This window comes from Venturia canescens, chromosome 10 (assembly GCF_019457755.1).
Source record: "Venturia canescens isolate UGA chromosome 10, ASM1945775v1, whole genome shotgun sequence".
Lineage (NCBI taxonomy): Eukaryota > Metazoa > Arthropoda > Insecta > Hymenoptera > Ichneumonidae > Venturia > Venturia canescens.
In genome coordinates this window covers 16336542-16357291 of record NC_057430.1, presented here as the reverse complement: position 1 = coordinate 16357291, position 20750 = coordinate 16336542, and the positions used below count along the sequence as shown (strand labels likewise).

General features: G+C 37.0%; 3 protein-coding genes and 2 long non-coding RNA genes across 8 annotated transcripts; 3 read left to right on the top strand and 2 right to left on the bottom strand.

Annotated features, from left to right (window-relative positions):
* The first annotated feature begins 1599 nt into the window (after nt 1–1599).
* LOC122417284 (uncharacterized) lies at nt 1600–2390 on the top strand. The gene is made up of 3 exons (XR_006262260.1): nt 1600–1717; nt 1857–1968; nt 2314–2390. It is a non-coding gene; the product is annotated as an uncharacterized lncRNA (long non-coding RNA).
* A 1228-nt stretch (nt 2391–3618) lies between these two features.
* On the bottom strand, nt 3619–5702 carry LOC122417285 (uncharacterized). Its single transcript, XR_006262261.1, has 3 exons — nt 5429–5702; nt 5108–5146; nt 3619–4947 (listed from the first exon to the last, which is right to left on the bottom strand). It is a non-coding gene; the product is annotated as an uncharacterized lncRNA (long non-coding RNA).
* A 3242-nt stretch (nt 5703–8944) lies between these two features.
* Non1 (nucleolar GTP-binding protein 1) lies at nt 8945–11771 on the top strand. The gene is made up of 7 exons (XM_043429751.1): nt 8945–9103; nt 9251–9525; nt 9620–9857; nt 9938–10180; nt 10326–11147; nt 11296–11439; nt 11545–11771. Exons 1-7 carry the CDS (start codon nt 9056–9058, stop codon nt 11698–11700), a joined length of 1926 nt encoding a protein of 641 aa, XP_043285686.1. The 5' UTR covers nt 8945–9055; the 3' UTR covers nt 11701–11771.
* Nucleotides 11772–12600: 829 nt separating this feature from the next.
* On the top strand, nt 12601–18870 carry coro (protein coronin). 4 transcript variants are annotated; one of them, XM_043429752.1, is made up of 7 exons: nt 12601–13541; nt 14906–15121; nt 15892–15915; nt 16344–16825; nt 16961–17339; nt 17626–17862; nt 17978–18870. In XM_043429752.1, the coding sequence occupies exons 2-7, from the start codon at nt 14924–14926 to the stop codon at nt 18158–18160; spliced, it is 1503 nt and encodes a 500-aa protein (XP_043285687.1). In that variant the 5' UTR covers nt 12601–13541; nt 14906–14923; the 3' UTR covers nt 18161–18870. The 4 variants fall into 4 exon arrangements, with proteins under 4 accessions (XP_043285687.1, XP_043285690.1, XP_043285689.1 ...); XM_043429755.1 differs by lacking the exon at nt 12601–13541 and adding an exon at nt 13799–14642; XM_043429754.1 differs by lacking the exon at nt 12601–13541 and adding an exon at nt 13799–14727.
* On the bottom strand, nt 18860–20701 carry LOC122416718 (spherulin-4-like). Its single transcript, XM_043429758.1, has one exon. The coding sequence runs from the start codon at nt 20019–20021 to the stop codon at nt 19278–19280; it is 744 nt and encodes a 247-aa protein (XP_043285693.1). The 5' UTR covers nt 20022–20701; the 3' UTR covers nt 18860–19277.
* Between the last annotated feature and the right edge of the window lie 49 nt (nt 20702–20750).

Genomic DNA, 20750 nt, shown 5'->3' with positions numbered 1-20750 from the left:
GACTATCACGTTATAAAAAAATTCCTCAGATGTAAGAATCGACATCAAAACATCGACAAACTGACGTAAGCCTACGGAACAAGATTACTTCGTTTCATCGGCCCTCAAAAAAGGCTGTTCTTGAGCAATGGATCCCGTAAACGACAGATACATAAATTCAGTAATAGCATGCAAATAGAATGAAGAAAATATCAGAGGAAGTAATGATCTAGAAATTTTAGAAAATATAATTCTCTCGACGAATAGAAAAACCATAGAAAAGTTGTCTATTATCGAAATTCAGGAGCAAAGAATAAAAAATCATTCGATGATTTATTTCTGGGCATATACGGGAAAATATTGTAGTTCGAATTTTCAACGACTATATGTTAAATAAATACTTGAATGGTTGTTCTTAATGACGATTGACAAGGGTTTCGAGTACACTTGGATGGCTCAACGTGATTTATACATCGAAAAAAAAATAGCAGCCAAAGATAAAGCAAACACAAATTTGACCGAAGTAGAAACAACGACCGGGCTTGCCGGCACCCTTTCCCGTCATCCCACTGACCACAGCTTTGTTGTGGTGTCTTTTTTAGTGATTTAGAATCGAACCAGGGGGGGAATTTGAGAAAAAAAATTTCAACCCCAAATAAGGACCACCCTAATGAACACTTTAAGTGGGGAAAACGCGCGAGTACGATTTCCCGGGAGTCAATGTTTAATAAGTGCTTTCTGTTAGAAAATATCAAAACAAACGAATTTTTACAAACAAAAAAAATCGATAACTCGATTTTTTTACGAGTTTTTCGGTTCTCGGGATGTGTGTGGGAATCATCGGACACGTGGACGTGTTGGGGTAGGTGGTGTTTAGAATCTTGGGATGTGTCGGTGAATCGTTGGGCCAGGAATATTAGACACACAACAACCTCCTCGTGGTGTATTCTGGGTAACGCCAATCGTTTGCAACGTCGATTTTGTCCACATTTGAAGTACTCGTATCTCCTTCAGGGAGCCGGAACAATACAAATTTTATTCTTCAAATTCTCATTATTCTAGTCAAAATATTCAAAATCAACCGTCCATACTTGGCACTCGAAAACCGTACTTTCTCCAAAAAAAAAAAAGTATATAAAAACACTCTTCTATTGAAATGAAAAGTTTTTTAAAAAATTCAATTCGACAACTTTTCGTGATTAGCTAAAGCAAACATGCGGAAAATTTTTTTTTATAGAAGATAAGATAAAGAGGAATTCGTAATTTTCCGAATATTGCTTCTGATTGGTCTAGGCACTCACTTGGAGATTACGTTTTCGTGCGAGTGCAAAAATTAATTTTTTATCCCCTTACATGAGCAAGTAAAACTAAATCAGTTAAGCCAGGTATTTGGCAGTAAATTAAGTGCATTGTTAAGTTACAGAGGGGAGTAGTTTGAATGGAATTTCTCATAATTCATGAACGTGGTATACAACACTTCCATTAAATCGCACAATGCATCATGACAGCTCAAAAGTGACTGCTTTTCGAATTCTTCTATCAGTTGATTCTTTGTTTCAGAGTATTGCGTCTGTTTCGAATGCGATTGACCAATAATATACATTGACAGTTAACATAATCTACAGGAAATACAAACATCGAGTGTCATATGCTATCTGGTTTGGTCCCGTCGTATATAAGTCGTACACCGAGTATTCGATCTTCAGAAGCGTAGTTCACACCGCCGTTGCCGTATTCTGTAAGTGAAAATCTTTAAAGTATTCTTTAAATGATGTACGCATTAGAAAAATGGAAAGGTTTGAAGCTGCTCTATTTTTCACTTTGAATTTAATGAAGTCAAGACTAATTTAATGTAATATCAATTATTGTTTGCACAGTAATCGTATACGAGTTCCAGCAGCATACGAAGTGTCGAGTTTTATTCAAGAGTAGCACCCAAAATGATACGAAGCTGTACTCTCGTCGTGCTGTGTGCCGTGGTCGTACTCGGTGAGTAGAAAATTTCAAGTTTTTCGAATATTTCGTACGTATTATACATCCACGTATAGTACCCGTTCATGAGATAATTTTGGAAAATTATATTATTCCCATTAAGATATAGTCTGCCACGATAAAGAGAAAACTCTCAGTATTCGAGACGAACTAAAACGATTTGAGTTGTGTAATTATTGAATAACTTGATGCTCAATCACTTCGCAATTGTTGCTGGGGATTCTTGAATACGTTCGAAATCAAAACGCTCGTATCATCGTCCACTACTGAGGGACTAACTGAGCCCTTAGGGCTCTGAGTTCCATTGTAATCATTATTCGTATGAATGCTCTTGTAATACAGGTAACGGACGACGGATCAGTGGAGATTCATCTCAGAAACTTTTAGCTCGTAGCACCAGAATGATTGGCGGTTCCGAAGAAAACATATATAGAAAATATTCCGTGGCAGGTCAACTTGGTACTTATATTATTGGGGATTCGGCGAAAGTACTGCTTGCAGTGGGAGCATAATTTCATCTAATTGGGTGATCACAGCGGCTCACTGCGTCTCTATTACGTTTGCTCCACTTGCACAACTGGTAGTTGTGTCAGCTGGTTCGAGTCATTTTAAAAATGGATCACATCACACTATTGTCGAAGCGATTTGTCATCCACAGTATTATCAGCCAGATGATGACGATTTTTTGGCTTCGAATGATATCGGTCTGTTACGAGTAGTGGAACCCTTCATATTCGATAAAACCCGACAACCGATTAAACTTTATAGTGGAGCTTATGAAACCCTAGACCAATCAGAAGCAATTGCCAGTGGTTGGGGCTGCAAAAACTCCGAAGGATCGAACAGTGACTACCTTAAAGTCGCAACTCTCGAAATAATTACGTCTTCTAGAAGAGTTTAATCGGTTGTCGGGTTTTATCGAATATGAAGGGTTCCACGACTCGTAACAGACCGATACCATTCGAAGCCAAAAAATCGTCATCATCTGGCTGATAATACTGTGGATGACAAATCGCTTCGACGATAGTGTGATGTGATCCATTTTTAAAATGTCTTCTAAAGACGTAATTATTTCGAGAGTTGCGACTTTAAGGTAGTCACTGTTCGATCCTTCGGAGTTTTTGTAGCCCCAACCACTGGCAATTGCTTCTGATTGGTCTAGGGTTTCATAAGCTCCACTATAAAGTTTAATCGGTTGTCGGGTTTTATCGAATATGAAGGGTTCCACTACTCGTAACAGACCGATATCATTCGAAGCCAAAAAATCGTCATCATCTGTCTGATAATACTGTGAATGACAAATCGCTTCGACGATAGTGTGATGTGATCCATTTTTAAAATGACTCGTACCAGCTGACGTAACTACCAGTGATGCAATTGGAGCAAACGTATTAGAGACGTAGATAAATATCTACGATTGATAAAAACAGCAGCACGTATCTGGCAAAATCTGTGCCGAACCCCGATCGGGCATGACCTGTCACGGTGACTCAGGTGGACCTCTTACCGTCAACGGAACTCTCGTTGGAATTAGCATCTGGGGCAAATCCTGCTCTGCTAAAGATGAACCGCAAGTTTTTTCTGAGGTGGCACATTATCTCGACTGGATTTTGGAGATAACATCGCTTTAAATCTCAATGGTTCAATCGTCCATCTTACTCTTTCTTCCAACAAATAATCAAATAAATTTGTTGAATAAACGATTTTCTTCACTTTCCGCTTAGCGTGATTTAATTTTCATTTTATTATTGAATTTAATTTCTACCAAGTATTTTCTTCGCATTATTCCTGAAGTACCTTTCCTTTTGTATCCTTTTTTAACGAGACAATTTTTCTACAACTATTTGAGAAAACTTGACGAACAAAACTTGTCAACGTGTTACAAGAATCTTTTTCCAGCAGTGATTGTTTGAATACATACAAAAAATGCTGTTTTCCAAAACTATCTCGTGCTTTTTTTTTCTTTTGGGGTCCACAGTTTTCAATCTACGTTTTTGGCTATGATTAGCTGACTCGAAGTTTATATTTTCTTACGGTTTTGTACGGTTCGATCATCCTAAAAAGACTCAGTATTCGTGCACGAATTGTATTATATTTTTATTGTTCAACTGTTACACACATCCACAAGTATCTTGAAATTCGCTAGGAATTTACGTTATTCCAGAGATCTTAGGGCTCGCGCTCTCGACGACGTTTTCCTGGTTGTGTCTGTGTAAGAGAGTCGCTAAGGTCAATTAGACTGAATAAAAAATATTTTGATTGTTAAGAAACATAATGCTTACAAATGCAGCAAAAATGTTACTCGTGAAGCAAAAACATTATTTTTCATTCACTACACTAGAATTTAAGGTTGCATTTCTATCCAAGTATATGTTATTAAAGTCTTACCATCTTCTATCAACATGTTGAATGCGTTCTTTCCGAGCTGTGGAGTGAAATTCATTATTCTCATTGTAATCGTGATTTTGTCTGGTACGGAGCGCAAAAGATAGACAAGCAGATGAAATTCTGTGAAAAAAAATTTAAAACCTCCCAGATTCCGAAATTATCGACTCTCATAAAGAAGCAAACAGCTTTATAAAAATCCACTCAATTACACTGAATCTGTTCTTATAGAGAGGCCCCCAAAATTTTGTTTATTCAATTTGAATCCATTCTAAGTTGTGAAAGACCTTCACAGTAATTGACTTACTTGATTAAAATCTGACAAAATATGCACATTCAGATGGTCATTACTAATCAAGTCCAAATATCAAAGAAAGTCATCAAATTAAACAAAACGATGAATCCATTAGTCGAATGCAACGAACCTATTGACCTCTCACATTTTCTCACAAATTTTCAGTTAAAAAATATCTAATGAAAAAAGTGTGGAAAGAAATCCAGCAATTATAAAATATATCTGCACAACTTTTTCCGTCAAATATTCACCTCAGCTCGTTCTTTTGGTGTAAGATTTCGTCGTGGCCCCAATGTCTATGAATTGAAAAATTTTCTTCGTCAGTGAAACGTATTTTCGTGTTTTTTTATTTTTCAATTTGTAAATATTTTACGTGCTTCAAAAATGAACAAATAAAGATCTGTCTATATTGATAAAAATGAAAATGTTGCTGAATACTTCGTATTCAATATTCACCGGTTTTCGTGTTCTATTTCGATTTCGTCGACGTTTCGTCTGTGAACGGAGGAAAATAACGTGTTATGGGCAATTGTACTTTCATGGAAATATTCATAAGATCACAATAACCAACTCTAACAACTCTGATTTGTCAACTCGAATTTTCCAAATTCAAATTTTTCAGCTCCATTCGATCTCAATCGGAATGAGAAAAAACTTCAGCGCATTTTCGCTATCGTCCGGCATGTGTTGATTCATTTTCAACCCAATCGGAGCGGACTAGTGTAGAAAATGTCCCTTTCGTGGACGAATTTTTGGCTTTTTTCATTCAATACTCACCGGTTCTGGTTTTTCTGCTGGCAAATTCAACATTGCGCTTGCCTACGAAAGAAACAAAACGTAATTTTATTTGAAACTGCGTTTTGGTGGATTTATTATTCGAGAGTTGTTTCCTAATATACGTACTACTTTACCAGCAAAGGTTATTGGGTTCTGCTCTTTTTCAACAAGCTGTAAATTTAAGAAAGTCATTTTTATGATTATTTGTTCAATGCGACAAAAACAAATTTAGAAAAATAATTTTTTTCATCGATTTACCGCGAACAAAAGACTATCCAATGCAGAACTCCCCTGAGAACAGAGAAACGACAATAATTGTATTGAGCTTCGTTTTCAGACGAATAGTGCATCAGAATTTCTAGTCATTGCACTTCCGTCATTGCAAAATCAATGGATTCTTGAAATTTTGTGATAGTGATAGGTTTGAAGTTGGTGTGCGAGACCGACGACGTTCCGAACTTAGCGGCTGCGAAGTCAGACTATAGTAGGAGTGGAAAGAGCGACCGAGGCATAACAGGTTTCTTCAAAAATTGCGGCTTTTTTTCCTTCATTCATATTTCAATTTTTATCCAAAAATCGAATTTTTTCAAAACATTTTTTCCTTCTCATTTTCCCTATTTTTACTTCTATAAAATGCTCCCTCATCTAACTTCCCCTTAAAGGAAGCAGTCGGAAGGCGCATTCGATTGAGTTGCAGCAAAGAAGAAAGAATTTGACAAATTTTTGACAAGTTTTATCCCTAAAAAAAGCTTCTTTCTTTTTTTTTGAATGACCGCACATTTTTTAATGTTCGATTTCTTTGTAAATGGATTAAGAAAAGTCTTGAACCCTCTTTCGTCCACCAGGCCCTAAGCGGCCACAAGCTTTTCGTCAATTGCCCAACAATTATTGTGTGTCAACAGGTTCTCGTTACTCACAGCAGCTCGCCTTTCCCTCGGTAGAAGAGGATTCGCTGGCACCTGGGTGAGAGCGCAGCCCAAAACCGCTAATAAACAAATTCTGGCGAACATATTTTCTAATAAAAAAATAAAAAATAAAATTTAAAAAAACGACAAAAAAGCATCAAATTCGATCGTTCAATTTCATAAATTATAGAAAAAAAAATAACTGATCGATTGAAATTGAGTTGATGAGAAAAACTTACTTGATTCAGTGCCTTTTGAAATTTTGCGAAGAATACGAGAAAAGCTGGAGGGCTTGTTTCTTTTATACGCACTAGTGTCGTCCACGTGTCGTCTTAACAATGAAGTACGTCATAGTCAAACTCGATTAAAAATATGGTTAACCAATGTTAGAGTGGAAGGATCTAAATTTGTAATGGGATCGTTATATAAAGTTTCGTCTTCGTATCATTGTTCTCGAAGCGAGAAAATATGTTGGTAGAGAGAATTTTCGGTAACTGTGCAAACGAATGGATGACGAAATTGCGTTTGTGACGCAGAAACATATATTTTTATCGTCTTATTTCAAATACTCTTATTATAATAGCAAATGAAAAAACTAGTTTCTTATTTACATAGATGGTTCAACAACGCAGAAAAATACTGAGCCCAAAAGATGCTTCGTTTTGGGAGTTTTATATATAGGTATATTGATCGAAAATATTTTTAGGAAATTTTGATTATTTCCTTTTTGCTTCAATGTTTTTCAAAGGTGGCATCAAATGATTGAAGTGCAATTGATTGAAGAAGATTGAAGAACTCAAAAAAATTGCGAAATTCTATATTTTTAGGGAGCTTGAAAAAAAAACGCTTTTAAGGAAGAATATCACTGCAACGTGCTGTAAATATAAAATTTCGCAATTTTTTCGGGTTTTTATAGGTTCACATAGAAGGTAAATATGTGAAAATGGAAAAAAAAATTGGAATTTTTGTTGCAAACAATAAGTACGACCTCCACATTGTACGCAGCTGAGAAACTTCGATAATCAGACTTGGCGCATAAACCATGTACAAATTAGTATTTCTCACATTAAAAAAATGTTTTTGTACTTTTGAAATACTTGAAACTGTACCAAAAAGTTGGCTATGCTGAGTTATTTCCGTGTATCCTAAAAACATTCCCAAAAACAATCGATTTTTTGACTTTCTAAAGCAAACAAACCCCCCCCCCCCCCCACTTAAAGAAACGTAATCTGTGACAAATTTTCTTCACGATAGAAACTTTTCCGAAGCTTGAACACCGTATAACTTTTTCACAATTGTAGGAACGGAATATGAAAGAGAAAAAAAAGAAAATATCAAGAAAAGTGACAGTTTCGTTCGTGAGCCGCGAAGAACGAAGTCGTTTAAAAAAAAAATATCGTAATTCGTTTGAAATTGAATTTAAAAATAAAGAATATCGAATTTATTATACCCAATCCTATACAATTAATATTATTGTGAGTTGTCCCATCAGGTATCCATAAGACTCAAAATTGTAAATGAAATAATTCAAAATCTTGCCCCATAAGAGGCTCTGGGACTGTGCTAATCGTTATCATGGGACCTTAACGACGATGTATGGTACAAAAGTCTAAATAATTAGAAATTGATCAAATTTGGTGATAATGTTTTTCAACATCAAGTGCGAAAACACAATTTTTTTCAAAATTTTCTTCTGCTTAGTTATTGAGTAATTACGCATTAAAGCAGATTTCTTATGCCCGGAAACGCTATGGTTATACACGTGAACTTTAGTGATCAATTACTTGATCACTAAAGTTCATTAGTGATTAGTGATCAATTACTTGATCACTATTACACTAGTACAGAAGAAAAATCTTAAAAAATTTGTATTATCAAATTTGGCACTAAAGAATATGTTCACAAAATTTTATAAAATTCTAATAATTGTGAAATTTTTTATGCTTTTAGCATGGTTTAGCATGGCAACATTGTAAGAGCCTGTACCAAATATCCTTAAACTATCATTTACTGCAAGGACCTTCGACGGGCTTTAACGAACGGTGGAACTACTTTGAAGGGATAAATTCTCATTTACTTCATTATGGTTTTAGTAATTGTTAAAATTTTCATTTATTCAATTACTTTTGTGAGATCTGTTGTTCGGTTTTTTTATTAAAATTTTAACGCTTTTTAAATAAAAATATTACTTAGGACTATATTGTTTGAAATAGTTCATTGCAAAAATCACGGTACCTACGGTCGAATAGTATTTGCGTAAGATCACTCTTACTAAATTACTCCATCATTTCACTCTTATGTCGCTAAATAAATTTATCTGACACGATCGCGATCGAATGTGTTGCAATTGTTTCCTCCTTTTTTCTACGATCTGAAATACGCACATGAACGAACTCCGAGCACAACATCGACAACCAATCAAAGTACGTCGTCTATGCATCTTCAAAAAATAACTCGCACTTCGAGATTTCGTAACAACTCTTTCTTTTATGAAAGGATGCTATTTTGACGTTTCCGGACGTCGGTAAATGAAAAAAGATTGTCATGATCTGACAGATGTCACTAGTGTTGTTTTCCGTGCATTGACCGCCTCGACAGAGGGAGATCAACTCGAGAACGGATCTTTTCGATGCCGTACTCGTACGCACGTGTACATTCAAGATTATTCTTCCAATAGGTTTTTCTGTATTAGTGATTAGATCGGTAAACAAAAAATATCAAAATGTCGATGTATAATTTCAAAAAAATTACGGTCGTGCCAACGGCTAAGGTAAGAGAACAAAATTTTATTAATGATTTGGAGTTATTAGAGAAGAACAATTTTTAGGTTATATTTATAGGTTAATGCCATACTGACACTCAAAAATGTTTTTTCTATGCTCCACTCAACGAATTGTTTCATTGCTTTCTTCATCAGGATTTTATTGATATAATCTTATCAAAAACTCAACGTAAAACTCCGACAGTCATCCACAAGAATTACAAAATCACGAGAATTCGTGCTTTTTATACTCGCAAAGTGAAATTTACCCAGCAAAGCTTTCACGATCGTTTGAGCCAAATAATTCAAGAGTTTCCGAAACTCGATGATGTTCATCCCTTTTATGCTGATTTGATGAACGTTCTCTACGACAAGGATCACTACAAATTGGCTCTTGGACAAATCAACACTGCGAGACATCTTATCGATAAGTGAGTACTTTTTAGAAGAAATTGTGAAAAAAATTATCCAGTTGATAGCTGATTCGAAAGTTTGATATTAAATTTCGTTGTATTTGTAAAACAGTGTAGCAAAAGATTATGTGCGTCTTTTGAAGTACGGCGACTCGCTGTACCGTTGCAAACAGTTGAAAAAAGCTGCCCTCGGTCGTATGGCAACGATAATGAAAAGGCAAGCGGCAAATTTGACTTATTTGGAGCAAGTTCGTCAACATCTAGCCAGATTACCGAGCATCGACCCGTACACTCGCACAATAATCATTTGTGGCTTTCCAAATGTTGGGAAAAGTAGTTTCATAAACAAGGTACGTTGAAAACAAAACAGATTATCAATGAATGCCTAAGAATGTCATGGAGCTCAAAAATGAAAAAAAAAATTCAACAGATCACACGAGCCGATGTGGAGGTTCAGCCCTATGCTTTTACTACAAAGTCTCTGTACGTCGGCCACACCGATTACAAATATTTACGGTGGCAAGTGATAGACACTCCAGGAATTTTGGACCATGCCCTCGAAGATCGAAATGTCATAGAAATGCAGGCGGTTACAGCTTTGGCACATTTACGAGCTGCGGTTCTGTATTTCTGTGATATTTCTGAGCAGTGCGGACACTCGCTCGAAGAACAGGTAAATCGATGTTAAATTGGCAAATATTCTTGGTCCTGCGAAGATAAACAATTTGTACAAAAAAATAGAAACTTTGAATATTTTTTTGTTGAATTATAAAAGAATGTAGAAAAGTTCAAATGACTATTTTGACGTCTGTTTCCAGGTGAAGCTTTACGAATCAATAAAGCCATTGTTTACGAACAAGCCTTTGATGGTGGTTTTGAATAAAGTGGATGTGACCCGATTGGACGATTTACCAGCCGAGAAGCGCGAAGTCTTGGAAGATTTGGAGAACGATGCGGAAGTGCCGTTGATGGAGATGAGTACGATAAACGACATTGGTGTGATGGAAGTGAAGACCGAGGCTTGTGAGCGTTTGTTGTCTTTCCGTGTCGATCAGAAGATCCGAACGAAAAAAGTGGAAGGTTTATTGAATCGTCTTCACGTTGCGATGCCAGCACCGAGAGACGGAAAAGTTAGAGCGCCCTGTATCCCCGAAAGCGTGTTATTGAAAAAACAAGCAGCAGCAGCGAAGGCCGAGCGCAAGCGAAAATTGGAACGAGAAATCGAGGAAGAAATGGGCGACGATTACGTGCTCGATCTCAAGAAAAACTACGACATCGAAGGCGACCAAAAGTTCGACGTTATACCGGAAATGTGGGAAGGCCACAACATCGCCGATTACATCGATCCCGATATCTTCAACAAACTCAACGAACTCGAGAGAGAGGAAGAATTGCGCACCGAAGCTGGTGTTTACGATTACAAGGTTCCGGAACTCAGCGAAACTATGAAAGAAATAGAAATGTTGGCTAAACAAATACGCGAAACTAAAGCCATCATGAAGGACGAAGCAAGAATACAAAAGGCATCCACCAAACCTGTTATGCCTCGCACTGCCGCTGCTATGAAACGCGGAAGGTCCGTCTCTAGACTCAAGGAACAAATGGAGGATCTTGGTATCGATATGGAAAATACCAAGAATGTAAGTAGCGAGCCCATTACTTCAGAATTTCTATTTTTCCCTGTACAATCGTTTCTGTGTGGTAGAAAATATAAAATCTCATTCCACCACCCAAAAGTCAACGAAATTTCTTTTGCTCACTGAAAAATCTTTTTCATCACGTCACCAGGCAAACTTCACGAAGACTCGAGGTCGCTCAAGGTCATCCTCGCAACCGGCGAAGAAGAGAATGCGGGTCGAATCGTTATCTCAGTCACGAGCTCGCAGCAGTTCGAGACCAGCCCGCGACGAAATGGGAGTCAAGGACGTTGTGGTAAATTTTCAAGAGAAAATAGAAAAATTAAAAAATATCATTTCAAACTGGAGACTTTAAAAAGAATTATAAAAATGAAACTTCATTTATTTCCTTCTTTTACAGATGAAAACCAAACTGAAGAATATTGCCCACAAGGCAATCAGCAAGAAAGTCAAAAAGAAGGGCCTCAAGGGAGAAGCCGATCGATTCATCGGTACGAAAATGCCGAGGCATTTGTTCGCTGGAAAGCGAGGTGTCGGTAAAACCGACAGAAGATAAAAATCCACATTATATCGAAATTATTAATCACGAACGTCAATGGAGCAATAAACACACGAGAAACCTATAAATCGACGCTTCATATTCGATCTTGCAAATACGTAGAGACAGCAATTTCGCTAAAATTATTTTAAACTTATTTTCTTAGTTAAAATAGCATCAGTACTAAAAATATCCTGGACGAGATGACCGCGAGAGAGCATCGCAAATGTGACGTCATTGCAGAAACTTATTGACCAGAACACTTGCGTCTTCAATTCGAATCATGAGTACATCGAGATCATAAGTAATTTTTTATAAGAATTAGAACTTCATTGAGTTTGTACTATGTACAATCATTTTATTTTATTTTTTATCAGGATTCTGTTCAACACACGTTTCCACCATGAATCAGGCATTTTTTTCTATAAAAAGAATTTCAGCAAAATTTTTGTCTCCAGTAATTTGTCCTAAGAGTGGATCGGTAAAAAAAATTTGAGAAATTTGGCAATGGAGATGTTCCAATCCCCTCCAAAGTCTGAACTATTTGTGATAGAAAAAAGGCTGCCACAGGCTTTCGAAGGAAATTTGATGCTTAAAACGATTCCGTCGACTCTTGCTCTACCTCCAACTATTTCAAAAACTAATTTAAAAAAAACCTTCTAGGCTCGACTGAAACTGCTTATTTATATCAGTATTCAAATTTCATTTCCGGCGACAAAAGAGATATTTATGCCAATAGCTGTTTGCGTTATATCAATTTCGTTAGCTATTTCGAATATTGGCGCCAAAATGTCGCCATTTTTCGTACGGAAGAGCGCAGGCTCGGAGCCGAGCGCATTTAGCATTTTGCCGGGAGCACGGTCGCCGTGAGTGACGAAAGGGCGAGGGGGCCAGCAGAGTTTTGTTTTTTTTCTTTAAAAAAAAAAGAAAAAGAAAAAAAACAACATGCGATCGTCTGTCACCGAGAGCAAAAACATTTGACCGGTGAGAATGTGTGTTCGACTGAGTTTGGTCATCGTTTAAAAGAAGCACGCGATAAGAATGATCAATAAAGTATTTGAATCTCAAATCGATCAATTAAAAAGTCCGAATAAAATAAGCCGCTTCATTAAACCGAGACGCGTTCAACGACGAGCGAGTGTGATATTTTAGTGAGAAAAAAAGTGCGTTTAATTTCGTTCGAAATTCCAATAATTCGGTAATTTTGGGCTTCGTGGGTAATTGTCGAAATTAGCCGGCAGGGTTGATGAGACATCTTGTGCTCTGTCACTATCCTTCTCTCTCTCCCTCTCGCCCTATCGGTCGGTTGTGTGCCGCGCGCGGTAGGGTGCGCATTGCCAAATAAGGTGTTTCACAAGGGTTTCCGGTTTTTCACCGTCTGCCTCGAGGAGCAGCGCCGCGTAGCGGCAACACCAATGAAATTATCAACACGCTCTCGAAGCTCTGTAAGACGACAGGGGATTGCCCGTGCGTTTAAAATTATAAATCGGCCGTGCCGCCTCGAACTTCTAGTTGCCAAAAATACGAGATGCAAGAAACATGCAAAATTGCAATGAAAACTGAAACGTTGTGAATATATATTAACATATATATACATACATATATGTATAGACATATAAATATACAAATATATAAATATAGACAACACGGTGCGGCGAATTTTAAGGAATAAGATTTATCAAAATTCGATCTACGAATCGATTATCATCTTCCTACATCTATACACGTCAAATTCCATATTAATATATATATATATATATATATATGTGTGTGTATATATATTTTAAGTTACGAAGAAACCTGACAAAGTTATTTGTCAAATAAAAAAATCGATATTTATTTCCAATTTCAAGTATTAGGTAAGTTTGTACTTAAAAATTATGTTTTTTTTTTGAGTTTACGAATATTTTTTTTTATAACAGCTTTGTGTGCACTAATGAATATCGTGTAAAAATATATAACCACTGAAATATATCCATTTTCGTGGCTTCCTAATAAACGCATGGTGAATGTACAGCATTCTGTGTGTGTACACCCATATTTTGTACTCGGCGAATTGAACTCATACTTTTCCTTCCTCCTTGTTTTTTCATTCATCGCATTTAAAATTTGTGATATTTTGTTCATACTAGAAACTTTAATTCGTGTGAATAGCAACGTGGGCTTTAAAGCACTCGATCCGCCGGCTTTTCATAATGTGAACACGTTTGAACAATTTAACGAAAATTTGTTGGTCACTCGATTTCGAAAAGAAGATCTTTTGATTTTCTGTGCTATAGAATAAAGCAAGTTGTATTGCGCGTTATTGAGAACTGAGAATGATGTTGTGGAAAATGAAATTGGGGGAAATAAGACCACTGGTGCTCCGGAGTACGAGCCCTTTTCGGAATTTTTTCTGATATCATTTATTCGTGTAGAGAAAATTGTACAAACAGTGGTGGATGAGAAATGGATGATAGTTTTGAAAAAATGCAACTGTTTTGGAAAATTCCATATTAAGGATTGAGAGAAAATCTCACGGGTTTCAATATCGGCGTCCAACACAATTGGCAACGTAGTCGTTTATCAAGTAGAAATACACGTATATTCGCGGTTAAACTCGTCAGCACACGCATTAACGCACACTCAAACTCGACGCACCGACAGCTCATTCTCTCAGGTTCTCTCTCTCGCTCTCTCCACAACGGGGCACTATATTACGGTTGCCCATCGGAATCTCCGGTGATTCGAAAATATTCTGATTTTACAGTGGTGTGTGTGCGCGTGTCCATTTTCTCTCTCGCGCAAGTGAGCTTTTCTAGTGAAGAGAGGAATAAAAAAAGGAAAGCGAGAGAGTGAAGAAAAAGGGAGCGAGCGAGAGGGAGACCGCGAGTAAGAGAGAAGGGTGGGGAAAATTCTATTTATACAAAAAAAAGGTTTGGGGGGATGATCCACGCGACGCCTACGCCCGAAGTGGCCACGTAACGATTATAATTTATTGAAAATAATAATGATAATAGTTTAAGCCGGCGTGTACAGACGTTTATTCTTGGACGAGTGCATTTTGTAGGTTATAAGAAACCTCAACAGTCACAGTGTTTTTGTTTTCATTTCTTTTCTCCGTTTTGCATTACTTATTTTTTCCCAGTTTGTTCGTTTTATTTTATTGTGCATTTAATTTTTTCTCATTATTATTTAAACGAAAATAATAAAACGACAACAACAAAACAATAAACGTGCATAGATCCAGAAGGGTGCAGTTATGTCTTTTCGTGTGGTGCGCAGCAGCAAGTTCCGCCACGTGTACGGAACTGCACTTAAACGAGAACAATGTTACGACAATATTAGAGTCTCCAAATCTTCATGGGACTCCACTTTTTGTGCCGTTAATCCAAAGTTTCTCGCTATTATCGTTGAATCGGCGGGAGGTGGTGCCTTCATAGTTTTACCTCATAATAAGGTAAGCTCATGTTTTTTTCTTTCATTATATTTTCAATTCTCCTTTTTTCTTTATTTTCGTTGAATTTTTCAAAACTCAGCGAACCAATCGATTTTTATGAATTTCTGTAATTTTTGTGTTTACCATTCGTGTCAAAACTTCTCGAATAAATCGTTTGGCCTTGATCGAACATAACCGTAATTTTAATGCATGAATTCCATTTCTCTGTCTCTGTCTGTCGGTCTCTCTCTCTCTCTCTCTCTCTCTCTCTCTCTCTCTCTCTATCGCCATAAAACTGACGATGAATCACTTTTCACAGCGTTTCTGCAGGATATGAAACGATAAAAGAATAAAAAGAAACAAGAAAAATATACGCGCAGTTGAACGAAGAATAGAAGAACGAATTTCTTGTCGACTACGGACGGTTTAAACGCGCTTGTTATCGCTCGATAATATAAACTTTTGCTGATAACAAAACGACGCTTTTTCGTTCTACGGACTTATTGCTTTACATGTATCCCACTTTCATTCTTCAATCCTATATTAGATTTTTTTTCTACATTTACACTTCAAACAATGTGGTCATCTTTTTTGCCCTTGATTTTTTCTGGGTTGACTTACTTTAACATAGGAACCTCAAGTTTTTTGATTTCACTATAACTGCATTTCTACCTTCTGCTTATTTTTCATATGATTTTCATGAGAATTCGGAAAAAAGAAAAATCTTTCTCGTAAAAATCGTTGTATATTTTGTTTCGATACCTAACCTATTTTTCAAATATCGTTACAAGCTGCTGGAAAATATTTCAGAAAAGGTGAAATATTAAAAAATGTTAAGAGAGTCAGTTCTGAATCAGTCGGAATTTGAAAAATATTCGCTGAAATTTGTACAATCGGTGTTCAATAAATTCAATTACCTTTAGTTACACTAGAAATTATATTTTATATTACTAGTAAATTATTATTCAACTATTATTAACCTTTATTTTTTGTATACTCGGTTAAAATGTAATCTCATGAGTAAAAATGTTGAACGTGAGGTTGAATTTAAAACAAACTTTTCAATTAACATATCAGTGTTGATTTATGCAAAAATCTGCACTTTGAATCTGTCGCCAATGAGTCAAATGTGTAAAAACACACAATCTCCCATCCTAGTGTTTGATCAGGCTTAGCAATTTTTGTTCTTTATTAAAATTTTCATTGTTCAATGCTCGATACTCAAATACGAATGCACCCATAGGTCGGAAGGATATCCGCGGATCATCCACTAGTTGGCGGACACAAAGGTCCGGTTTTGGACATAGCATGGTGCCCTCACAACGACAATGTGATAGCCTCAGGGTCAGAGGACTGTGTCGTCAAAGTCTGGCAAATTCCGGATGGTGGAATATCCAGAACACTGACAGAGCCGGTAGTAGATCTCCAGCTGCATCAGAGACGAGTCGGTCTGGTTCTGTGGCATCCGACGGCCATAAACGTTTTGTTAACCGCCGGCTCGGATAATCTTGTTATTATTTGGAATGTCGGAACCGGAGAAGCTCTAGTTCGCATAAATTCACATCCAGATGTCGTTTACTCGGCTTGTTGGAACTGGGATGGATCCAGGCTTGTTACAACGTGCAAAGACAAAAAAATTCGGATCCTCAATCCCCGAACGGGAGAAGTTTTGGAAGAAGCTGTTGCTCATGAAGGAAGCAAAGCTACTCGCGCTATTTTCCTCAGGTAAACTTCATTCCACCTGTAAAGATCTTTTTGCAAACCAATCTTGAAAGAAAAATAACGTTCCACATTAAATTTTTAGAAAATTCTCATCCAATTGTTCATGTTCACGGTAATAAACATTTGACTTTATTACAGAGGCGGTCTGATATTTACAACAGGCTTCAGTAAAATGTCTGAAAGGCAATATTCTTTGAGAGCACCGGACATGCTCGGGGAACCGATTGTAATGGTGGAATTGGACACGAGTAACGGAGTAATGTTCCCACTCTACGATCCCGACACTAGCATGGTCTACCTCTGTGGTAAAGGCGATTCTGTAATACGTTACTTCGAGATAACGCCCGAGCCGCCGTTCGTACATTATATCAACACTTTCCAAACGCCGGACCCTCAAAGAGGCATCGGTATGATGCCGAAACGTGGCTGTGACGTCAATAGCTGTGAAATCAGTCGGTTCTATCGTTTGAATAACTCAGGATTTTGTCAAGTCATCTCTATGACTGTTCCGAGAAAGGTGAATAAACTGTTGGCATTATTGAAAAAAGGAAAAACTAAAAAAAATCATTTATAAAACGAATTCATCGATTTTTTTGAGAATCAATCGTTCAGTACAATATTTGAATATTGTGAAGCCAATGGGGACATTTCTGATAACGTTTTGCTTCGATTCCGACCGAATCTGTGAAGATTAATATTTATTTCAATCTTCTCGTATTTTTTTCCAACGGAAGAGCGTATAAAAATATAATTCTTAAAAAAACTGTTAAGAACATTGAATTTAAACACTGAAATTCCAACAGTCGGAACTCTTCCAAGAAGATTTGTATCCTGACACGCCAGGCGACACTGCGGCAATAACAGCGGACGAATGGGAAGCGGGAAACGATGCTGAGCCTCTGTTGATATCGTTGCGAGACGGTTATCAGCCGACGGCATCGAAGAACGAGTTGAAACTGCACAAAAAAGCGAACGTCCTTGGAAAGGGAGGAAAAGGTGGTGCCGGCGGACAAGTCGCGCCCGGGAGCATGGGAATCACGGTGAGTACAGTTTAAAAAGTTCACTGAGAAATACGAATTTGAGGTTCATTGTATTTCTAACGTATTCGAAACGGTGCTAGCAAGTTTATTGACTTTTCGTTAAATTTCGGTACAGGAGGACATATTGAAAGAATTTTCTGAAGAAATAAGAAAGTTGAAGGCGGTGATAATGAAGCAGGAGGGTCGAATTCGAGTGCTGGAATCGGCGGTAGCCTTACAAATGAAAGAAGATGAAAGAAACGAGAAACAATCCTCTCCGAATCCTGACAAGGAGCATCTCGCTTCCGACGAAGTTTGATTAACGTTTCAGTCATATTTTTATAATACCGTTATGACGAATACATGGAACAAAAGGTCCTATACAACGCAACGATAAACTTACAAATGAAGCAACGAATGAATGAACAAAAGGAACTATTATATTTTGATATGATACTTTGTGTAAATATTAGGTACTAGCAGATTTGACAGTTTTGACAATTTTTTCTTTTTCTTTGTTTTTTTTCTCCTTATTTTGCTATTAAGATCTTTATTATTTATTGTACATCAAATCATCGCGTCTTAATTGTATTTTTACTGTTTTCTCTATTTTCTATTTCATAATGCATTTTGATTGTCCCCTTCTTCCATTTGACGAGCCTTCTGTAGAAGATTATTCGGCATAACATTTTATTTTACTCTTTTCTTTTTTTTTCGATTATTTCACTCTCACTCCCATTTGTTTCGTTTTTGTGACTAATGCATATGCAAGTTTGCAGCATAACTATCTTTCTGTAATATCCGAGTGCCTCGAATTGTAAAGACAATAATACATTGAGATATGTAAAGTAACAAAGAATAAGAGATGAATTTATATTTGAGTATAAGCCTCTGCGTGTTCATTAAATCGCCGGAATTGCTCACGTTTTATTACCAAAACTATATTGATGGCGTAAGAACAATCGAACTAACATTGACGGAAAGTGTGTACCAATGGAAATAAAAAAAAAAACAATTATTTGGTGCAAATATCGTTTTCCAATTTATTTCCTCTTCTATCGATCCAATAATATTTATTATTTTATTATCAAAGAAACAAAAAGAATCTCTGGGAGGGAACTTGTATTCATAAACGTACTTGTTCAAAATCTTGGTTTGAACCGGTAGAGGAGAAAAAATGGTATTTCCAGGGATGTGCTGATTCGTCAGAGAATTGGGAAGAACAGATTTTTATGGATTTTGCAAGGCTGGGGTTTGTTTATTATGACCTCTTCATTTCATTTTAAATATCAACTAAATCAAGTAAATCTATTCACTGGAATGCTCACTTCTTATCGTGAAATTTTTTTTTTGCACCTTCACCTCTTGTCAGCTGCTTCATCTCTGAGAAAGATCAATAGTCGAAGAAATCCGTGATGAAGATGTATAATCAGGAATTAAATCCTGGCAGCACGTACATATTCAACAAGCTGATTAAAGTAGGTTGGAAGCCGATCGTAAGGGTTGTCGAGTTTATCATCGGTGATGTAGATATAAGAAGTGTATTTTAAAATGTCGTTGATGTAAGATTGATTGACCTGAGAAGCAGCTACGTCGTAGGCGATCATGGAACAGCGGGATCTTGGGAAGCCAAGATTGAGTTTGGAAGGTTGTGGCAGCTTAGCTGTTTCATAAATCACAGTGTTATTGACGGAATCAAAGTATGCCCGCGTAGTTGATGTGCCAGGGTTTCCAACAGTGAAAGGCTTGCCAATTGAAACAGCATGAGTGGTCAAGGATGTGTAATACGATTCTTTGTTTCCAATGTTGGTCATTTCATCAAAAAAGAATCCAGAAATAATGGGATACCAACGTGCATATTTGTCCATGTTTTCAGTTGCTGTTTTAGCAGCAACAGCACCGTAATTGGTTGGAACATATCCAATGCATTTTACTCCAGCTGATGCCAGTTGAGCTATAGCAGTGCCATAAATTGCATCAATATTGTCACCTGGGCCACTATTTGGATTCACAACGGCAATGAACTCGACAGATGGATTGGAAGAGGCAGAAGATTTGACAGTTGTCCAGGTAGGGTCAGAGTCCAAAGGGTAAGCGTAGAGAGGAATAAGCAGTCCAGGAGCAGCTTGCGAGACAGCTGACAGCAGGAGAATCCCAAGGCAAGTTCCCACAGCCTCCATAATTTGTTGATTGAACTTATTCTTTGTAAAACAGTATATTAATATTGTTTAAGGGCCAAGACCGTTGCGACCGAGTTCTTGTTTTACAGAGTTTACAAAGTCAAAGATTGAGGGCTCCGAGAGCAACTACTACGATGTACAACGTTCTATCGAATACTGACGACTTCGGAACCTCTGTCATAGTTTATATTTGTGTTGTTTGTCTCTTTATTTGTTAAGCCAGTTATCGAAAATTCGGGGTATTGGGTGCTTATCTTAATTAGTTTACCTGAAGAAGTTCGGCTTGAGTGTAAATAAAGCGGCAGCTTTGAATTTTTTATTGCATGGTCGTAAACACATTCCGCACATACGAAATACATTTACATAAGATTTACAATTTATTTTGTGAGATAAAAAATCGCTGGATTACCTCCAAATTGCACAGTCTTATATAGCACCTACTGCTATTATGTGAGAAATGTTTTACAGGCTTCAAAAATAGTTGTGAGATATACATAATAGATAAACTTATCGAATTGAAACACGCCGAATTCCTTGAAATATATGGCAGAAGAAAAAACAGACAGAAAGTACAGAAAAATGAAGAAATGACGTATCGAGCTACACGGCTGCAAGGTACAGTCAGCTGACTAAAAAAAACATTGATTTGAAGCAAAGAAAAACGCACCAAACCCAACACGCGAAAAGTTGCGCGAGCATTGACCGTCGTCGTCGTGTAACTTGATGCTA

Coding starts and splice junctions, on each gene's coding strand:
- Non1 (XM_043429751.1), top strand. CDS start 9,056: ATGTCGATGTATAATTTCAAAAAAATTACGGTCGTGCCAACGGCTAAG. Junction 9,104..9,250: donor CGGTCGTGCCAACGGCTAAG/GTAAGAGAACAA, acceptor TTTCTTCATCAG/GATTTTATTGATATAATCTT. Junction 9,526..9,619: donor GCGAGACATCTTATCGATAA/GTGAGTACTTTT, acceptor TTTGTAAAACAG/TGTAGCAAAAGATTATGTGC.
- coro (XM_043429752.1), top strand. CDS start 14,924: ATGTCTTTTCGTGTGGTGCGCAGCAGCAAGTTCCGCCACGTGTACGGA. Junction 15,122..15,891: donor TAGTTTTACCTCATAATAAG/GTAAGCTCATGT, acceptor TATCGTTACAAG/CTGCTGGAAAATATTTCAGA. Junction 15,916..16,343: donor TGGAAAATATTTCAGAAAAG/GTGAAATATTAA, acceptor ATGCACCCATAG/GTCGGAAGGATATCCGCGGA.
- LOC122416718 (XM_043429758.1), bottom strand. CDS start 20,021: ATGGAGGCTGTGGGAACTTGCCTTGGGATTCTCCTGCTGTCAGCTGTC.